Genomic DNA, 21,831 nt, shown 5'->3' on the forward strand with positions numbered 1-21,831 from the left:
AGGCCTGGAAAAGAAAGACATTCGAAACGCCCCTCTGAGCCTATGTCCACCCAAGCACCCTGTCAACAGCATCGTAACATGAAGAGCGACTCCCATAAACCCTGTGACCCTGCCCCAAACAGCACGGTCTATCAACCTGCAGACTGCATGTGCTAAAAGCATTAGCTGGGTCAAAGTTAAATATTTCAAAAGCCACCCACCCTCTGGGGACCCAGTCTTATCCTACATGCATTTTGTTAATAATACAGCCCAAGACTGGAGGTGCCTCAGCCTCCTGTGCATCCCGCGGGTGAGGGTTTTCCAGCCCCGTTTTAGATAGAAGGAAAGGGGAGTATGGAAGAAAGGTTGTCCTGCAGGCGAGCAGGCTTCTGTCCCCCCCAAAACAGGGCCAGAGAGGGGCCACCTGGGCTGAAACCCAAGAAGAGAGCACCTGTGTTCTTCTGGGTGAGGGGGCAGGGGCTGCAGGCACAAGGGCCCTGCTTATCAGTGGCCACCAGCGCCTCTCTCCGGCTGGGCACCTCCACCCATCCAGATAGGATCTCACTTTAATCTGCCTCTGCGCCAAGGGCCAACAGACCCCTGTCATAAAGGGGGCCTTGGGGGGCTTTGATGTGGTAGAGGACGGAGCCAGCCTGACTCATGGGCCAGCTGCAGGGGAGGGGAGAGCCACGGGGGCCCCAGGCCTGCACTTCAAAACAGTTTCAGCTTCTCTCCCATCCATGTGGGACTCTGGACAAGTTGAATAAAGCTATTTTACCAAACTCTTTATACTCATTTAAACTTCACAACAACCTTTAAGGTAAGTACTATAATCACCCCACTTTTTACAGGTGGGAAAGTGAGGCACAGAGGGCCTCAGTAGCCTGCTCAAGGTCACACCGCTGGGAAGTGGCAGGGCCAAGTTCAAATGCAGGCTGAGCTGACATTAGGGGACTGGATTTATTGATAAGCCCGTTATCTGCAGGGCGACCAACAGCCCCAGTTTACTGAGGTCTGAAGAGTTTCCTGAGATATGAGACTTTTAGTTTTAAAACTAGAACAGTCCTAAGCAAACCAAGGCAGTTGGGCACTCCATTCACAACTCAACGTATCAGTGAGGATAAAGATAATAATTGTAACAGTAACAGCAGCCAACAACCACTGAACACTTATGACGTGTGCCCGGCTCCGGGCAAAGCCCAAAGCCTTACCACCTGGTGGTCCTGTGAGGTAGGAGTTTTTGTTCCCCCTTTCCCACGCCCACGTCACAGATGAGAAAACTGAGGACCAGGGAAGCTGCAGAACTTACCTACACAACGTGAAAGGGAGCACAGCCTCTGAGATGGCAAAAGCAGCCAACTTTCCACATTCTGAGGCTCTCGGGCAGGGCTAAAACAAGGCCCCAAGAACCATGGTACAGGCTGAACATGGACCTTTATGATGAGACCAATGCCTTTAACATACACGGTATATAACCAAACACGGTGCATGCAAATATCTAATTTTTGGAGGTTTTTTTTCTTTTTATAGTGACAGGATCTCGCTATGTTGCCCAGGCTGGTCTTAAACTTTTGACCTCAAGCACTCCTCCTGCCTCGGCCTCCCAAAGTGCAGGGATTACAGGTGTGGGCCACCGCACTCAGCCTGTAGAGACAAATAATTATGGGATTTCTAAAAATATGTTAGCTTAAAATCTGCCACTTACTGGCTAGGTAACCTCTTGAGAGTTCCTGCATGTCTCTGGAATAAAATGGGGATAGTAAGAATCCTTCCCTAACGTGACTGGATGCAGTGACTCACGCCTGTAATCCCAGCATTTTGAGAGGCCAAGGTGGGAGGATCATGAGGTCAGGAGATCGAGACCATCCTGGCTAACACAGTGAAACCCTGTCTCTACTAAAATTACAAAAAATTAGCCGGGCACGGTGGCACAAACTTGTAGTCCCAACTACTCGGAAGGCTGAAACAGGAGAATCACTTGAACCTGTGAGGCAGAGGTTGCAGTGAGTTGAGAGCACACCACTGCACTCCAGCCTGGGTGATAGTGACACTCCATCTCGAAAAAAAAAAAAAAATCTTTCCCTCACAGGTTACAGTGAGTATCCCACAAGATTAAGCAACCAAAGAGCTTAAGACACCGTCTAGCTTGTGTGAAGAATTAGCTACTAGTAGCAGTACTCGTACTGACATTAGTGTCTACGCCATCGCGGGCAGCGGAAACAACACAAGCTGGGTAAACCAATGAACATCTCCTCCTTCAGCAACTCCCTATGCCTTATGCCTTGGTGAGGCTGAAGGTCTAATTCTGAAAGGCTGGCCAGTCGGACTCTCCCTCTTGCTGAGAAGACGAGACCACACCAGGCCTGACACCCACCCACCCGCCTGCCCCAAGTCATCTCAAAGCAAGCCCAGCCCCACTACATGGAGACACCCAAGGAACCTCTTAAAAGCATCCTGTAATGGAGTCCCTTCTGGCCAAAGCACCATCCCTCAGTAGGTAAGGGCCAAGATGCAGTTTCACCTCTGTGGAAACAGGCATTTTGTTAAGAAACCAGCTTGCCTCCTGCATCCGGCCACCCGCCTCTTCCCACCACCACCCTGGGCCAGGCCACCCGAACCTCTCCCCGGGGCTGCTGCAGTCACCTCCTCACTGGTCTCCCCACTTATCTTTGCCTTCTGCTATGGTTCAGCTATGGCTTGTCTGTCCCCACCAAAACTCATGTTGAAATCTGATCCCAGTGAGGCGGCGCTGAGAGACCGGCCGAGTGGGAGGTGTCTGAATCACGAGGGTGGACCCCTCATGAGTGGCCTGGTGCCATCCTCACGGTAGCGAGCTCTCACTCTGGGGAGTCTGGATTTGTTCCCCGAGAATGCTTGTTACAAAGCCAGGACACCCCACAGGTTTCGTCTCTTCGTTCATGTCTGCTTTCTCTTTGACCTTCTCCGCTGTGCCATGATGCAGCGGGAAGGCCCTCGTCAGAAGCCACCGCTGTGCCCTTGAACTTCCCACCCATTCTCCCCTCACTCCACTCTACCCAGCCATACCAGCCTCCTTGATGATCCTGAAACCAACCAAGCTCATCCCTGCCTCGGGGCCTTTGCACAGGTTATTCTTCCTGCCATAATTCTCATGGCTGGCTTCTCAGCACCCAGGTCCCAGCTCACAGGCCACCTCATCAGACAGGCAGGCCTTCCCTGATGATCAGATCCAAAACAGCCCCGACTCTAATTCGTATCACTGTTACTGTCTGCGTAGCACTTACTGTCACTTGCAAGATTTTTCTCATTTGTTATTCGTCCTTTATTCATCTCCCCCAACCCAAACACCAGAGATAGAAGAGCAGGGATTTTGTCTGTTGTGATCACTCCTGTTTCCCCCATGCCTGGCACACAGTAGGACCTTAGTCAGTATCTGCTTAGACAGCATAAAGACAGCAGAAAACAAGATTCCTGGAGCTCTAAGCATGCCCGACATGGTGGGGGAATCCCCCATTCCCTTTGCAGCAAGGGCTCTGAGAGAAGCCAGGCCGTTCTGCAAGCTTGTAACAGGGGCTCTGGCCCAGGCTGGGGAGTGAGGAGGGGGCTTTCCTGAGAAGGTGCCTTAGACCCCCATCACCCAGTGTGCCCCCTGGACCAGCAGCATCAGTGTCTCATCTCCCAGGAGCTTGCTAGAAATGCGGCATCTCAGGCCCCACTCTGGACCTGCTGATCCAGAATGTGCATTTGAACTAGATCCCCAGGTGGCCCAGAGGTATAGTCAAATTTGGGATATTCTGGTTTAAACCCCAGATGAGTAGGTAAAGCAGGCATGGCTGGTTCAGGGCATCTCTGGGAACCAAAAGGCTCATGGCAAGCCCACGAGGCCAATTTCATGCAAAACGTGGCTTCCCAGCAGCACAGGCCAGACCAGAAAAAGCATCGAGGCCAATCCAGGGACCCCAAGCATCTTTCCTCCCTCAGGCCCAAAATAGGATCCAAGAAGCTCAGAGCCAGCATATGCGAGTGGGGGAGGGAGAACAGGGAGATGAACCCAACAGATTTGTGTGGCAGACTCCCCAAGAGCCGCGCCATCTGGAGCCCCTTTGTGATAAAGGGAAGGGGAACAGAGTGACAGCCAGGAGTATTTTCAACGAGTGGGATAAGGGGGCAAAAGAAGTGTGTATAGGGAGAGGGAGGGCCACCTGTCACAAAGACCAACAGCACCCCGATTCCACCTCCCAGCAACCTTCAACACACAGGGCCACATGCCCCCAAAAAACACCTTGCAATCCACACAGCATCATCCCGATTTCTGATCTCCTGGAAGTCATGCCCTGAGTCCTGCTCTTGGTATGTGCCAGCACCTCAACCCATCAGGCCTGGGCAATCAGAGCTCTGGGGGCCCTCCGGATGGGTAATACTTGGTTCCTGGATGGGTCCATGACCTCAGGGTCACGACAGGGAACGCCTGGATCCAACTGTGCCTGAGGTCATTACTCCTGACAAGCCCAAAAAGTCTTTGTTTGTTTGCTTGTTTGTTTGCTTCAGACTCTTCAAATTAGGGTTTCTGTCACTTACAACCCAAACAGTCCTGAGTGATACATCTGTTACAGCACCTATCACCCTGTAATGTCTCACTTACAGGCCCATTTCCCCCCTGCCGGGCCCTTGAGGACACACACTATTGTTTGAGTCATCTGCGTTCCTGGTGCCCAGAAGAAGGCCTGGGATACAATATAATCTTCAGGAAATACATGACATTGACTGGATAGCTCGTCCTTTCACTCTGCAAAAACCTACTGAGCACCCTCTATGGGCCAGGCACTGTTCTAGGTGTGGGTACACAACAGAACAAGAGAGACAAAAACCCCTGCCCTCTGGGAGCTTAAATTCTAGTGAGGGGAGAGCAGGCAATAAGCAGATAAGTGAATCAAATACAAGTGGTACGGAGAAGAGGGAGAGAGTAGGGGACGATGGGTGGAGGTGGGACTTTCAATGGGAGGCCAGGGGGCAAAAGAGGTGTGTATAGGGAGAGGGAGGGCCCCCTGTCACCAAGACCAGCAGCACCCCAATTCCACCTCCCAACCACCTTCAACACACACACCCAAAAAACACCTTGCAATCTACATGGCATCACCTGGAAGTCATGCCCTGAGTCCTGTTCTCGGTACATGTGACTGTGGCTGTGCTGAGAGGGAGAAGCCTGAGACCTGAAGAGGTAATAAGTGCACAGATACCTGGAGAATGTTCCCGACCAACAAAACAGCATGTGCAAAGGCCCTGAGGCAGGAGTTTGCTGGGTGTGTTTGGCAATGAAGTCAGAGAGGTGGATGTGGGAAGTCAGAAGACCATGGACTGCAGGGCCTTGATATTTCCTCTGAGTCAGGTGGGAGCCAGCAGCAGCTCAGATAGGAAGAATGTGACTGGACTTACACAGGATATGTGTGGAGAACCAACCATCGGGGCAAGGGTGGAAGCATGGCACCAGGGAGGAGGTAACTGCAAGAGGCCCAGCAGGACAGCGTGGTGGCTGAGACCTGGGGCTAGCCATGGGGGTGAGAAGTGGCCGGACCCTGGCTGCTTGTCCAAGTTGGAGCCGACAGGATTTCCTGATGGGTTGGATGTGGGATGTAAGAGGAAGAGCGGCGTCAAGATGGCCCAAAGAGGTACCACAGTGACTGGAAGGAGGGGGCTGTAAGAGGGGTGTGGGGAGAAGACAGCAAGTTTGTGATGCTTGCTGAATGCCCACATGGAGATGTCAAGTCATCACCTAGAGGTCGGGACAGAGGTCAGGGCAAGGAAAATAAATTTGAGAAATGTCAGCAAATAGATGGCATTTTAAGTGACTGAGGAAGATGAGCTCAACCACAGAATGAAAATGAAGGAACAGAGGAAGAGACGGAAGAAATCATCCCCATCTCCTTACCACCAGGCTGCCAGTGCCCACCAGCCTCCCGGCTACATGCCGGGGAGAGGAAGGGATGATAAACAGCAACACAACATCAGCTCCTTGTTCTAGAACGGCTTGCTGTGGACAATAGAGTTTCACATCCACCATCTAGCCTGCTCCAAAGAGGTAGGGAGGGCAGGAATGAGCATTCCCTCCCCCAACCCCATCACCCAGATGAGAAACTCAGGCTCAGTCAGGGAAGGGCAAGCAAAGTGATACAGGTTAACTGGCAGCTGAGCCACCCAGCCACGGCCAGGCTGCAGACACCACGTGCTCTCTACCAAGTGCAGCTCTTCAGGAGCAGAAACAGAGAGACCCCCTCCACTCTACCTTCTGCAGCTGCCAAAGACCTGACACATAGGGAGGGGCTGAGAATGTGTCTTGGCCCAAAGCGTCGTGGTGACTGGCAGACAAGTGCTGGCAGCGAGCTGGGAAGCTGGGAGGGGCAGCCAGTACCACACATGAGGCTGGGTCTCTCCAGGGTCCCCTTGGCACCAGGGACTTCCCTCTTCCTGGACTTACAGACCAGCCCTGAGCCCAGAATCCCACCTCGCCCCTCTGTGCCCCCCAGCAGCCACCAACTCTTGAGAGAGACACCACGGATGAGGCATCCTGCTCCCACCCAGCCACAGGGCTCAGCCTCGGGAGTCGAGACCCAGGTTCAAATCCCAGCTCCAGTGCCAACCGACAATGAGGAGTAGACCCAGCTGTGACACCTGTCCAGGCTTCAATGTCCTCACCTGTAAGACAGGTGGCAAATACAGAAATACTTCTGTCATCACTGTCGTCAAAGTGGCAAACATGCGCTGAGCTCTCGGGATGTGCCAGACACTGCTCTAGACCAGGGCTTCTCCCCCTCAGTGCCGCTGACGTTTGGGGCCAGGTAATGCTATGTGATCAGCCTGTGCAAGGGCACTACCAGACTTTTGGCAGCGTCCCTGGACGCCACCTGCTACATGACAGTAGCATCCTTCCTCCCCATTTGGGACAACCAAAAATGTCTCCAGACATTGCTATATGTTCGCTTCGGGGGAGGGACGAAACTGCCCTTGTGAGAGAACCACTGTTCTATGCCCACTAGAGCATCAGCTCCAGGAGGATGAAGATCTAGGGCCCAAATGTGACCTTAAGGAACCTGGTTTCAGAATTTGCTCAGACACCTGCTAACCTGATTCTTAAAGGCCTGTGGGAGGGTTTATGTGACCCAATATTACATATAGGTCTGGCCCACAGCAGGTGTCACTAAATGGTCATTTTTGTTTGTTTGTTCTAAACTCCAGACTTGGTTCATTATTATTAATAACAGCTAACATTAATTAAGCATTTATTATGTGCCAGGCACCACATGAAACATCTTTTGCACACCATGGTTCATTTCAGATGTACAATGGTCCTAGAAGGAAGGGATTACTATTACTCTCACTTTATTGAGGACAAAACTAAGGTTCAAACATATTAAATGATTTGCCCCAGGTCACACCCCCAGTAAGAGGAAGAACCAAGAATGAAATATATACCAGGGCCTCTCAGACTTTGGGCTGTCAGATTGGTAAGTTCCCTGACAAGGGAGCAACAAGCATTCAATGAGCACTGACTGTGTGCCAGGCACTGAGCTCAGCATCAGGGATCCCAAGGTCAAGGTGGCCCTGAAACACCAGGTAGAATGTGGAGAGCTCAGTACCAGTATGGAGAGCTGGGACTGGGGGAAAGGAAGTCAGAGATGCGTAAGGGTAGCAGCCATGGCTTCTCAGAGGAAGTGTCGGGACAGCTCATGGAATCCAAGGAATCCAACATCCATTCATTCATGGAACAGTCAGGGAAGGCCTCTCCAAGGAGGTGATATCTGAACAGAGCGTGACCGAAGATTTGGATGCGGGGGCGTTCAGCCATGCTGACATGAGGCATGAGGGAAAAGACAACTGGCAGGGAACTGGCCTTTTTAATTATTGTTAGTCTATATTAATTTGAAAAATAATGTGTTAATTATAACTAGTGTAGCAATGCAAAAAAAAGTAGACAAAGATAAAGTGAAAAATCTTTCTCTGCACTCCTCCCCATTCTCAGCCTGAGGCCACCAAGGGTAACATCCGCACACATCCTGCAGTATCTTTCTCCACACTCATAAATACTCACTGAAAGGGCCTTTCTTGTGTTTTTTTCCCTATAAAATTGGGGTCCCGCTCTACATTTCACTCAGCAGCTTCGCGTTTCTTAAAGATACAGCATGTACAGCCCCTCGCGTCCATAGAGACCAGCCTCCTTCTTTCCAGCAGCTGTTCGACACCCCAACATGTGAATCGACAAGCATCCTAGTGAGACTTTTCTCTGTTAATGACCACCACAGGGTTGCCCATTTCTTTTGCCACTAGAAACAACACTGAAATAAACATCTTTGTAACTTACATCTTTACATACTTTTTTCTTCGTTTCTATATGAGAGATTCCTAAAGGAACTGAATCAAAGGGTATCGTGGGTCTTTATTTTTAAAGACATTACCAATGTATTTTCCCCTAAAACAGCAATCATGAACACTCCCACCAGCGTCCTCTGGGACTGCTCGCTTCCCTGCAGCCACGCCAGTGCTGGGCATTATGCCTCTTGTGTACATGTGACAATGGTAAGGAATGGAAGGCGATGTTGACTGATGTGGTTTCTCAGCAGAAATGCAGCTCCACACGGTTCCACAAAACACTACCAATTCCAGAGCATTCTGGACCCAAATGAGGCTAGAGGGGCATGGCGGAGCAGGCTGTCTACCTAGGGGGCCCTGGGCAGGCTGGGGATACCTTCCTCCCAAGCCCTTCCCCATCCTTGCAAGCCAATGCCTGCACCATCCTCATTTCTGAAATGGATTTCACACCCGGGTGTAACAAAGATGGCTTTGTCAGTAGGAAGAGGGGGGCACTGTTGCCAGAACATTCTGGGTCCTGTTCATTCAAAGCTCTGTGTGTGGGGAGGGGGAGAGAAGAGTGGGGGAACAACAGGGTGCTTCCTGCTCTGGGGCTGACCTCAGGCAGAGGCACCGTGGGCAGAGCTGGGGCAGCCCCAAATTCCCTGCCATCCCCTCACTGGCTCACTCCGAAAACATTTGCTGAGGGCTCAGGCTGGGCCAGGCACTCCGGGAGTACTTTACATTTATCAGCTCATGCTGTTCATCCCCACAGCCCCAACAGCGAGGTGACATCATGAACACCACTGTGCAGATGAGAAAACAGAGGCTCCAAGAAAAGAAGCCTTCGTAAGTGGGCGTCGAACAATGAGAACACACGGACACAGGGAAGAGAACATCATACACCGGGGCCTGGGGTGTGGGGGCTAGTGGGGGAATAGCAGGGGGTCAGGGGATTGGGGAGGGATAGCATTAGGAGAAATACCTGATGTAGATGACGGGGCAATGGATGCAGCAAACCAACACCATGGCACATGTATACCTATGTCACAAACCTGCACATCTACCCCAGAACTTAAAGTATAATAAATAAATTAAAAAAAAAATAAAAATAAAATATAAGACAAAAAAAAAAAAAGCAGCCAGGACTTGAAGTCACACAGCTCATGAGCAGCACAGGAGCATAAAGGAGGGGTGACTGACTGACTTCTAGCCACCTAAAGATAGAGCTCTCCCACCCAGGCTGCCGAAGCGGCCTCCTCCTCAGCCTCCACCCCATCCCCTATCAACCACTCCCCACCAGCAGCCTGAGGGATCCTGCAAAAACTGAGTCAGATCTGCTCCTCCTCTGCTGAAATGCTCCAAGGCCGACCACCTCACTCAGCATAAAAAGCAAAGCCCTCACAGTGGGCCTCAATACCCTGTACCATCTGCCCACCAGCCTCCCTACTCCTACTGCCACCTCTCTGACTTCACCTCCTATACCTCTGCCCCTGGCCACGCCAGCCCCTTGTGGATCCTGAAATAGGCTCCTGCCCCAGGGCTTTTGCACTCTGTTTCTCATGCTTGGAAAGCTCTTCCCACAAAGACAAGGGCAAAGTCCTTTCCCTGATGTGACACCCCTAGAAGGTGCAGAGCCTGGATTCAAAGAAGACAAAATGCACACAGCTGATTATTCAACAAGAGAGAAGGGTGCTGAATGACTCTGGGAAGTCGGGGAACCTCTCTGAGCCTCCGCTTCTTCATCAACACAGTCAACAGGCAACGCAGGAACACCTTCCCCACTAGGTTCCTGGGGGGGCTACGGTGCTTGGAAAGTGTCCCCTGGACACAGTTCCTCATAGATGTGGGCACCAGGAGACATCCACCAGGAGAACTGGAATAGTCAAGAAAGACAGGATAGGAGCAAGGATTCTGAGGTCAGATGTGGAAAGGCCAAGAGCCACTGGAAGCAGGCCACAGGCCAACAGGGCTCCCCTGGGACCCAAGACTTGGGGGAAGGCAAAGGCATCTGGGATGGAGGCACCAGCACAGGGGAGAAGAGATGCTCCCTGTGGCATCCCTCCCTCTCTTCTGGTCCCAAAACCCCTGGAGGCTTCCTTCTGGGAACCACTCCTCCCCAACTACCATGTGGCAGAGCTAGGTCTCTCACCCAGGAGGCAGCCGCCCGAAGAAAATGCAGAGCAGTTCCCATTCTTGGTGAAGGCAGTTTGAGAGGGGTTTTCTGTTGCTTGCAACCAAAGGATCCTGACAACCCGCTGCCTCTTGCTGATCTCAGCCGCAGCAACAGTAGCAGCGCCACTGTCTTTATTGTTGTTCTTGTTATTTCAAAATCTTCAAAGTGAGGGAGAAACAAGGCCAGGGGACAGGCCACCAATAGGCTGCCCAGGAGCAGGAAGACACCAAGCTTGACTTGGATGGTATCAGGGTCCTGCAACCCAAGAGGAGGCCTCAGGCAGGGACCCTCTAATGCCCCTGGAGGAACCCACTACTTCCTACCCCCAGGGTCTCCCAAAAGGCCACAAGTGAAGGAAGTAGGATGGACCATGTGGAACCTCCTGTTTAGTAGCTGATGCTGCAGAAAAGAAAAGGGAGCCATTACCCACAGACCACAGGAAGGGGAAGTCTGGGTAACAGAATTGCACCCTCTAAGAGAGACCGGCCTTCTTCCCCTTTCACCTCAAAGAACAAGGACCACCCACAAACTGGAAAACGAATCTCAAACTTAAAACCCCTATAAGGGCTGGGCAGGTAACGGGATGCTGTGTGGGTCCCCTAAGTAACAGCAATGAATACTATATCCTTTTAACAGAGAAAAGTGTCTTTGCTGGCAAACACAAAGGAATACTCTTCTCTTCCAAAGAGAAACTGGCTACCCTCCATTTTTCTTAAAACACATAACCCTCTTCGTCTGACTTTCAATTTTCCATCTGATATATACAAGGGTTAGAAGAAACATTCCTCTGTCCTCTTAACTCTGCAATTAAAATTAAATTAAAAACCAGGCTGGGCACAGTGGCTCATGCCTGTAATCCCAACATTTTGGGAGGCTGAGGCAGGAGGATCACTTAAGCCCAGGAGTTCAAGACCAGCCTGGGCAACATAGTGAGACCCCTATCTCTAAAAAAATTTTTTTTTTTAATTAGCTGGGTATGGTGGCACACACCTGTAGTTCCAGCTACTCAGGAGGCTGAGGTGGGAAGGTCACGTGAGCCCAGGGGTTGGAGGCTGCAGTGAACTGTGATCACACCACTGCACTCCAGCTGGGGCAGCAAGGCAAGATCTTATCTCAATTAAAAAAAAGAAAAATTGGCTGGGCACAGTAGCTCACTCCTGTAATCCCAGCACTTTAGGAGGCTGAGGCGGGTGGATCACCTGAGGTCAAGCATTCCAGACCAGCCTGGCCAACAAGACAAAACTCTATCACTACTAAAAATACAAAAATTAGCCAGGCATGGTAGTGTACACCTGTAGTCCCAACTACTTGGGAGGCTGAGGCAGAAGAATCGCTTGAACCCAGGAGGCAGAGGTTGCAGTGAGCCGAGATCATGCCACTGCACTCCAGCCTGGGCAGCAGAGCAAGACTCTGCTTCAAAAAAAAAAAAATTAAAAACCAGTAGGCCAAGTGTAATAATAAATGGCAACCAATGTTTGGTCTCGGTGCTAGGAACATGTTATGGAGGGGTGGAGACTGTGGCAAACCGAAAACTGAAGCCCTATGCCCTGCAGCAGGGGCAGCTCTCTTCAGGTCCAGCCAAACATTGCCTGGAGGAGTACAAGTGATACATCTTCTGATTACTGAAAAGCCAGAAATAATGGAGTTTTGTATCAAATGTCTTGATTTTTCAGTGTTGGCAACTAAATAAAAATTTTTACCTTTCATTAAACACGGGGTTTCACTATGTTTGCCGAGCTGGTCATGAAACCTCAGGTGATCCACCCGCCTCAGCCTCCCAAAGTGCTAGGATTACAGGCCTGAGCCACTGTACCCAGCTTAAACAAAACATTTTAAAACACTGTACAGGCTGACAAAACCCATGTATGGGCCTAACCTGGGTTTAGGAATCCGCATTTGGAACCAGTGGTTCTGATCATAAATAAAGTGAGCTGCTCTGCTTTCATCTGTGTCCTCAGCAGCTTGAACAAGGCCCGGCCCACAGCAAGGGTGCAATCAATGACTTCTGACCAGAATCAGATACACACACACACACACACACACACACACACGTGTGCATGCACACTGCTCACTAGACCTGGATACACACACACACACACACACACACACCTCACACTACTGATTACTAAAGTCCAAGAATCTGAAAGTGAAGTTTCCCAGAGATAAGGGAATCCCCAAGGGCAAAAGATTCATCTAACTCATTTGGATACAATTTAAACCTCCCTCTCGGTCTTCCAGGGAGTCTTAGCTGTTGGACAAAAGCAGACTATCATGGGCTAGGAGTTAGAAAACCTGGATTTCAATTCCATCTCAGCCACAAACTCACTTGGTAACCCCAGACCAAGGAACTGAAGAGTTCTGTGCCTCGGTTTCCCCTTCCTGAAAAGTGAGATGATTGGATGAGATGATGTCTCGGTATCTTGCAGGTGCAACAGCCTGATTCCAAGACTCTAGTGCCAATCATTTCTTTGGACTAATAAGGACCAAAGGGTCCTAAACCCAGGTTTCTTCAGCCTCAGTTACTAAACTGATTAAAAAAAAAAAAAAACTGGTAGTAATCAACAAAGATGCACACAGAAAGTCACTATGAAAAACTGAAAACTATCTAAATGTCCCAATGTAAGAGGAATGGTTAAATAATAATTTTACTAGAATGCTATTATTAAATTATATATTAGTATAATAATTCTTATAAATACGGCTAATATATATGGAGCACTTACTATATCAAGCATTGTTCTGATAGCTTTACAAGTCCTAATTCACCTAATTCCCCCATTAATCTAAGATGGGGGCACTATTTTAGGAGATGAGGAAACAGGCACACACAGATGGAGCAGCTGGCCCACTGACCACACAGTGGGTAGGCAGTCATGATTTGAGCTGGACAGTGGCCATCATCCAGCCCCCACATTTCATTACGAAGTCATCAAAGGCTTATTGACGGACAGCGTTTAGCAGTCACATGAGGAAGTACACATAAGCAGTATCTGCTGTCATCTGTGCGCACCCAGGCTCAAATCAAATGCAAAGAACAAAGAGGAAATACACCCAAAGGTGAAACAGCTATTTGGAAGGGTGAGACCTTTTTACTCATCTTATTTCCCAAATTTTCTACAATGAGCATAGTAACAGCAAACACAGCCATATATGGCAAGCGTCCCAGGGAGCCAGCTCTGAACCCACCACTCACCTGCTCTACTCTACCCGCAAGGGCCCAGATGTCGGCCTGCCCTGCATCCTGCTGCATCCCAGTATCTGGGCCAGGCACACAGTAGGTGCTCAATACAATGTGTGGAACCAGGGAACAAGTCTATGAGGTAGGAACAGAGATGTCCCCATTTTGTAGCTGAAGAAACTGAGGTCCAAGAATCAGCTGCCTGAGGTCACAGAACCAGTGAGTGGTGGGTCTGGGACAAGCATGAGCAAAGCCACATCTCAGTGGAGAGTTTCTATTGAGAACAATCAAAATCACCCGAGATGATGGCCAAATACAATGCATCATCCAGGACTAGATCTTGGACTGGGGGTGGGGATGGGCAAGGAGATAGGTATAGGCAACACTTGGGGAGAAATAGGTGAAGTCTGAATATAGACTGAGCATTGTATCATTTAGTATAAACATTGGCTTGCCTGATTTTGTTCAAGGCACTTGGTTACACAAGAGAATGTCTGTCTTCCTAAGTGATGCATGCCAAAGTTTCTAGGGGCATCCTGTCTGCAATTACTCTCAAATGGATGAAAATAATAATAACGTGTGTGTGCATGACGGGGAGAGAGGATGAAACAAACGGGAGAGGGGGAGTGATCAAACAAAAAGTTAACTTTGAAAAGAAAACTACAAAATTGCCCAGAAATACAACATGTTTGGTTTTGTGCCTAGACCGCCATATGTATGTGGAAATGAAGAATATATGCAGCCAGGTATATACACAGAATATCATTTTACCAGACTGGATTCCATAAGTGTGCCTGTAGCCGAACAGACATAAGGGAATGTGCTTTTGACAGTCACACCTCCACTGTATTTACTACCTTTGTGTTCAAGAGGAAATAGATCTTTAAAACCACCCAATCAACAGCCCGGTGGGCCACTGGCTGGTGGCTGGGACCACCCAGCTCTCCCTGACGCGAGAAATAAAACTTTCCAATCCCTCTGCCCTCCCCAGTGTGGTAAGGGGCAGGAGGCCAAGGAGCCCAGGCTGTGGCTGCCCCCATAAGGGGGTTCACGCTCCCAAGACAGAGTCATGGCCAAGAAGGCCTCTGCCACAGAGTGGGCCCCATTCAGACCCTTGTGCTCATTCACTCATTCCTGATACAAATGCTAACAGAGTGCCCATTATGTGCTAAGTGCCAGGGACTTGGCCCTGAACACAGCAGACAAGGGCTGTGGCCTCATGCGACTTATAATTCTAATGGGAGCGACAGAGACTAAACAAGTAAATCAACAAGGTAACTCCAGGCAGTGACAGGTCAAGAAGAAAATCAGTGCAGTGGTGTAGAGAAAAGCACCAGAGGCTCTCTGAGGAAGTGGCACTTGAGCTGAGAGCTGAAAAAGAGAGGGGAGCTCTTGGTAGAAATCAGGGTTCCAAGTGCTCCAGGTAAAAGGAACAGCAAAGGAAGAGGCTTAGAGGCTGGAACCAGCTGAGTACCGTGCAAGAACAGAAAAAAGTCTGGTGGGGCCAGAACAGAATGAACAAGGCGGAGAGATGAGGTCCACACAGAGAGCCAAAGCTGGATCACGTAATACTTTCTAAGTATCATCATAAGGAGCTGGGATTCAATTAACCCCCATGTTCCACCTCCAGCAGAGTGAGGATGGGGGAGGAAGAAGACTCCTTGTGCTTGTTAATGTGCCCAGCAAACAAACCAGAATGAAATGGCAGGGTGTTGGATCTAAACCGAACCCTGTCAGTAATTACATTAAATATACATAAGTTAAACAGTCTAATTAAAAGGCAGTGACTGCCAGAATGGATTTAGAAACACAAGACCCAACTATACGATGCCTGCAAGAGATACACGTGGAATATAAAGACACAGAGGTAGAAAGGGAAAAAAATGAAAAACAGTAAGCAGAACAAAGGTGACATGGCTATAGCAGTATCAGACAAAACAGGCTTCAAGAGCATTATCAGAGGTAAAAAGGAGCATTTCATAATGATAAAAGGGTCAATTCACCAGGAAGTCATAATCATAAATGTGTACTTCCAGCAACAGATCTTTAACATGCAAAAAGTAATAACTGACAGAACTCAAAGGAGAAAAACATAAATCTATAGTCACAGGTGGAGACTTCCACAGCCTTCTCTCAATAACTAGCAGAAAAGGAGACCAAGCAGTAAGGATATACAGATCACAGCCATACTACCAACCACCTTGATCCAAATGACATTTGTACAATACCGCACCCAACAGCAGCAGAAGACACACTCTTCAAATGCTCATGGAATGGTCCTTAAGGTAGCCTGGGTCATAAACCAAGTCTCGATCAATTTCAAAGGATTGAAAACCCACAGAATATATTCTCTGAGCACAACAGAATTAAATTAGAAATCACTAAACAATGAGTTATCTGGAAAAGCCTTAATATGTGGAGATCAATGCAATCAGATGGGCTTCCTCACTCCCCACCCCATCCTCAGAGTAAACAGCACAGATGACATCTGGCATAAATGTCCCCTGGGAGAAAGCACTCAGGCATCTGTCCTATGGTCAGGTCTAAGCCTACACTCCTAGGTAAAGGGGGTACCAGGCTGGGGTAGAAGCTCTGGCTTCATCCTCAACAACCCAACTGGCAAATCATTTCAAGAGATGCTGGGACAGCTGGGTGCAGTGGCACACGCCTGTAATCCCAACACTCTGGGATGCGGAGGTGGGCGGATCACCTGAGGTCAGGGGTTCAAGACCAGCCTGGTCGATATGGCAATACCCTGTCTCTACTAAAGATACAAAAATTAGCCAGGTGTGGTGGCACACGCCTGTAATCCCAGCTACTCGGGAGACTGAGGTAGAAGAATCACTTGAACCTAGGAGGCAGAGGTTGCAATGAGCTGAACTGTGACATTGCAGTGGGAGTACATTGCCTGGGCAACAGAGTGAAACTCTGTCTCAAAACAAAAGAGAGATGCAGGGGGTCTGTTAACTGTGTTGGAGAGACCAGAGAGGAAGCCACATCCCATAATACATCCCACCTGCCCCACCTTGCTCAGAATGAGCCAGAGTGAGGCCAATAGCCAATCAGTTCACCTCACTCAGGGGTCACTCTGAGCAGGGCCAGAGAGGGAATAAGTAAAGCACAGTGGTCATGAACATGGGCTTTGGAGTAGAATAATCCTAAATTCAAAGCCACCACTGACCATCTTTGGTGGGCAGAACCCTGAGATGGTCCCAGGATTACTGCCCTCTGTCAGTGCCCTGGAGGAGCCCTTCCCATTTCATATACATGGGACTGTCAATGTGACTATGTTTGATAAATGACAGAGATAAAGGGATTTTGCAGATATAATTAAGGTTCCAAATCAGCTGACTGAGTGGGCCTGACCTAATCAGATGAAGTCTTAAAAGAGGCCATGGGGGGATAAAGTGGGGAGGAGAGTGCACTTCTAGGCCCTTCCTAAAGGAAGAGATTCGAAGCAAGTGATTCACCTGCTGGCTGTGATGTGGCTATATTGTGACAGGGCCATACCCCTAAGACCCAAAGGCACCTCTAGGAAGTGAGGATGATCACCAACCAATACCCTGCAAAAAATGGGGCCCCGGCTCCACAATGCATGGAACTAAATTCTAACAACAACCCCATGCAGATCCCTCCCATGCCCCCACCCCACCACCTGCCACTCCAATTGTCAGATGATATCACAGCCCTGGTCAATACCCTGATGGCAGCCTCATGAGATCTTGTGCAGAAAACCCAGTTACACAGCACCCAGACTTTTGGGCCATGGAAATTTCGAGGTAATTAACAGGCATTATTTTAAGCCACGAGATGTATGGTAATTTGTTTAGCAGTAACAGATAACTAATATGCCATCTCTGTGTGATCCCAGACAAGTGACCTCACTCTCTCTGGGCCTCGGTTTCCTCATCTGCAAAACTGCAAGGCTGTAAATGAAACAGGATGTATAACAGCGTCACCCAGAATGTGGGAAAAGCATATTCTGTGCCCTTTCAGGTTTGTGGAGGGATTTCACAGTAGGAGAATGGGAGGAGCCATCATGCATTTTTGAGACACCAATCTGTTTTTTCAGTCTTCGGATGGGTTGCTTGGAGAAGAGAGTGAACAGCATCTTCTAGCTCCAAATTACAGCCATCCCAGTTACTCCCAACAGCCTTCAGAGTGCAGAGACCAATGTCCAGGACAAGGGACCACTTGGTCAAAATGAATTCAGTTGCTTATTTCAAGTCCCAGGAAGGATCTCAGGCAGGGCGCTGAGATGAGATGCTATAACTGTCCCTGTGCAAAAAGTAGGGAATACTAAGATTCTAAAACAGAATGTTTAAAAATAACCTCTGCTAATTACTGGGGCCTGCTCAGGTGCCAGGCAGTGAGCCAAGTGTCTCAACACATTTTACAGATGAGGAAACCAAGGTTCAGAGAGGGAAAGCTCCTTGCCCAGGGTCACACAGTGGCTGAGGGGCAAAGGTGAGATTCAGACCCAGACAATCTGGCCAGGCCCCTGGGCAGTTGAGCACAATGCCACACTGTAAAAAATTCTCCTGTGCCAAATCCCCCCAGCTCACACCTACCCACAAAGTCAAAAGACATAAGACTACCTTAGTCTCCGAAAGTCTGCAAGCAATGCTCAGCAGTCATATAATTCAAAACAATCACATCATGTAATAAAACAAAGGCACGTCCTAGAAGCATTTTTTTCATTCGAAACATATTTAATGGACATCTACTATGTGGCAGGCATTGTTCTTGGTGCTGCAGAGGCAAAGTGAATAAAACAGATCAAAATCTCTATCCTCTTGGCATGCCCGTGACATCCCGGTGAAGGAGGCAGATGATAAACAATAAATAAGTAAAATGTCTAGTGCGTTAGCTAAAGGGGAAAAACAATGCAAGAAAAGGAAATAAGAAATGGTGAGGTGGGGATGGTGCAGTGTCCGAAAAGACTCAGTCAAGAACATGATTTTGAGCAAAGGCCTGAAGGAGGTGAAGGTTTGAGTCACGGGAACGCTGGGTGGAGGGACGAATTCCAGACAGCACAGGTGGAAGGGCCCTGAGGCAGGTGCATCTGGGAAAGGGCAAATGAGGCTGGAGGAAGTGGGTGACCCCTCACCCACTAATCTGAGTAGGAGCTACCCAGATTCTGGAATTGGAGAGTGAGGATAACTGCACAAATTGGCGAATACTCTCAAAACCACTGAATCCTACACTTTGAAAGGGTGAGGTTTATGGTGTGTGAATCATATCTCAGTTTTTAAGACTGTAAAGGGAAAAAGGACTAATAAAAGAGCAGAGGGGAGAGGCAAGAAGGGCAGGTCTTGTGCAACACTCCAGGCCAGTCTAAGGACTGCTTTGCTCCGGGTGAGATGTAACTGATTGGGGTCTCAATGAATCCCTCTGGCTGCGTTAAGGAGAACAGAATGTGGGAGGCCAGGGCAAGATCAAAAGAGTCAACCGCAATGGCCCTGGCCATTCCTGGCTGTGCATCCTCAGTTTGCCCCTTCCCTCTCTGCAGCTGTTTTCCTCATCCAGGAAGTGGGCCTGAAAAACCCACCCCCTAGGGCAGAGGTGAGAGCTAATAGATGGTAAAGTGCTGTTATGATGCCTACGCCTGGAGGGTGGAGCTCCAATCCCGCCAAACAGTTTTTAATTATGCAAATGAGTTTCCTGAACAGAAAACACAGGGCACCTGCCTCAGTCTCAGGAAGCAGAGGTTCATCTCACATCAACAGCCCTCCCAGCCCAGAGGCAGCTGCCTTCACATCTCACCCACATGCTGGCCACAAATGGGGGCCCAAACTCCTCTCGGGGTGGAGTGGGCTCCACTGGCCTCCTCCAGGAAGCCTGCCCTGTTTACTTGGTGACATGGTACCCACAGGAAAGCTGAAACTCAGAGAGAGGACAGAACCAGTGCTGGGTCACACAGCAGCCTGGGAGCAGGCAGGGGATCTGCTGCAGGAGGGGAGGGTACACCCAGTCCCCTCCCGCCAGGCAGGAGACAGGAGGGGGCTTCCGAGACCTTAGTAAGACCATAGCACAGTCTTGGTTTCTACATCACCAACTGACCATGCCAGATCCAACTAAAAGCCGTCTGGCGGCTCCTCACACCACAGGGAATAAAACCAAAACTGCTCACCATGCATCGAAGGCCCAGGCCACCTGGTCCCTGCCAACAATGCCAACCTCATCTCCCCTTCTCTACCCTCCAGCCACCCTGGCCTCTTACTGCTCCTCAAACAAGCCAGGCACAGTCCTGCCTCAGGGCCTTTGCCTCTGCTGCTCCTGCTGCTGCTGCCTGGAACACACTTTTCTCCACTCTTTCCACTGGGCACTCTTTCTCCTCCTTCAGGACTTGGTCAAATGTCATCTCCCCAGAGAAGCCTTCCTTCTCATACCATCTAAAGTAGATGCCACCATCCCTGTCACCAACATTACCTCATTTTATCTTCTGTCGGCATCCACTCCTCAGTTATGTGGACTCAAGCGAGTTACTCAACCTCTCCCGGCTTTAGTTGCCCTATCTGCAAAATAGGTACAATGATGAAACTGACCTTAGAGAGCTGTTGCAAGGGCTCAAGAAGCACGTGGCACAGTACCTGGACCACAGCAAGCTCTCAGTGGATGTCCCTATTATGACGACTCTGGTCCTTTTCTCAAGGGATTTCTTTTTGCAATGTCTGAAGACTCCCTGATGGCAGAGACCTTGTCTGTCTTGTTCTAGCCACACACCAGCACCTAGCACAGTGCCTGGCACACAGTGGGTGCTGGATGGACATTTATTGAATGAATAAGTCAATTAGTAGATGAAAGCATCAAGTAGATGCCCACACCCTGACCCTGGCCTCAATCCTCCTAAGAGACACTCTTTACAGAAGCCACACACCCTCCCCGCAACCGGAGAAGCACAAGACCCCAGGTCCTAGTGGCCAATGGCCACCTGCCTGTACCAGCTTTCAGCAGCTCCAGTCCCGCCAGCCTGAAATAGCCTCGCCTCCCCTGGCCCAGAATCAAGGGATCATCTGTCAGTTCCACCCTGGGGAAGGAACCAGGCGGGTAAACACAGATTGAGTGTCTGACCACAAGACAAAAGAGGAGCAGACAGATTCCCTTCTGGTCCTTGAGGATCAGGATCAAAGAAAATAAAAAGAAGCTTAAAAATCACACAGGACTGGGAGGCTGGAGGGCTCCACTTCTTTCTCAGGGCTTCCTCCAGGAGGAGGGTTGAGCATGCACACAGTCACTGCACTCACTTCTCAGAGCAACCCTAGGTGGACTAGGGTCATCCCCATTTTGCAGGTGGGAAAACTGGGTCTGAGAGGGGCACAGCGATATCCTCAAGGTCACACAGGGGAAGAGCTGGGATCTGAACCCAAGACAGCTGGCTCGAAAGTCTGTGCTCTAAACCATGAACTGCAAGAGAGGGAGCCTCCCAGACACTGCAGGGTGAAAAGAGCAAACTGTATTGTGCTACTTAGGTAAACACTTACAAGTCAACCTCATGTGTTTCTACACAGGCATGCTAATGCCCCCAGATGGTCTGAGAGCACAGGTGGTAGTCAAAGGAGCTTTCAGCCCCATGGTTCTCAACTGGAGGCTACTCTTCACCCCCACCCTCCTCCAGTGGATACTCGGCAATATCTGGAGACATCAGTGGTTGTCACTACTGGGGAAGAGGAGTCCTACTGGTATCGGGTAGGTAGAGGCTAGGGATGCTGCTAAACATCTTACAATGCACAGGACAGCCCGCCCCCGGCCCCGCCACCCCACAGCTACGAACGATCCAGCTCCATATGTTGATAGTGCTAAGGGCTGAGAGAATGGTAGGATTTGCTCCAGATCAACTGCTAGGTCCACAAATGACCCCTGTGAAACCTCTTCAAGAGAGACTTTTAGCAGGGCACGGTGGCTCACACCTGTAATCCCAGCACTTTGGGAGGCCAAGACGGGCAGATCGCTTGAGGTCAGGATTCGATACCAACCTGGCCAACATGGTAAAACCCTATCTCTGCTAAAAAAATATATAAAAATTAGCTAGGCGCAGTGGCACGTGCCTGTGGTCCCAGCTACTTGGGAGGCTGAAGCAGGAAAATTGCTTGAACCTGGGAGGTGGAGGTTACAATGAGCCTAGATCATGCCACTGCACTCCAGCCTGGGCTACAGCATGAGACTCCATCTCAAAAAG

At 49.7% G+C, this 21,831-nt stretch overlaps 1 protein-coding gene across 7 annotated transcripts in view; it reads right to left on the minus strand.

Annotated features, from left to right (window-relative positions):
• PREX1 (phosphatidylinositol-3,4,5-trisphosphate dependent Rac exchange factor 1) overlaps window positions 1-21,831 on the minus strand; it is a 203,575-nt gene that overhangs the window by 174,954 nt on the left and 6,790 nt on the right. For 2 of the 7 annotated variants that reach the window (XM_078371903.1, XM_078371902.1), the window contains exon 1: window positions 2,623-2,709. The exons of 4 other annotated variants lie outside the window; for them this stretch is intronic. Coding sequence is in view for 1 of the 3 variants with exons in the window: in XM_078371901.1 (XP_078228027.1) it covers window positions 10,451-10,492 (42 nt within the window). In the remaining 2 variants the exon portion in view is untranslated. Of the gene's footprint in view, window positions 1-2,622; window positions 2,710-10,450; window positions 10,822-21,831 lie in introns of those variants that run through there. One more of the 7 variants, XM_078371901.1, reaches the window with a different exon arrangement.

This window comes from Callithrix jacchus, chromosome 5, assembly GCF_049354715.1.
Source record: "Callithrix jacchus isolate 240 chromosome 5, calJac240_pri, whole genome shotgun sequence".
NCBI classification, from domain to species: Eukaryota; Metazoa; Chordata; class Mammalia; order Primates; family Cebidae; genus Callithrix; species Callithrix jacchus.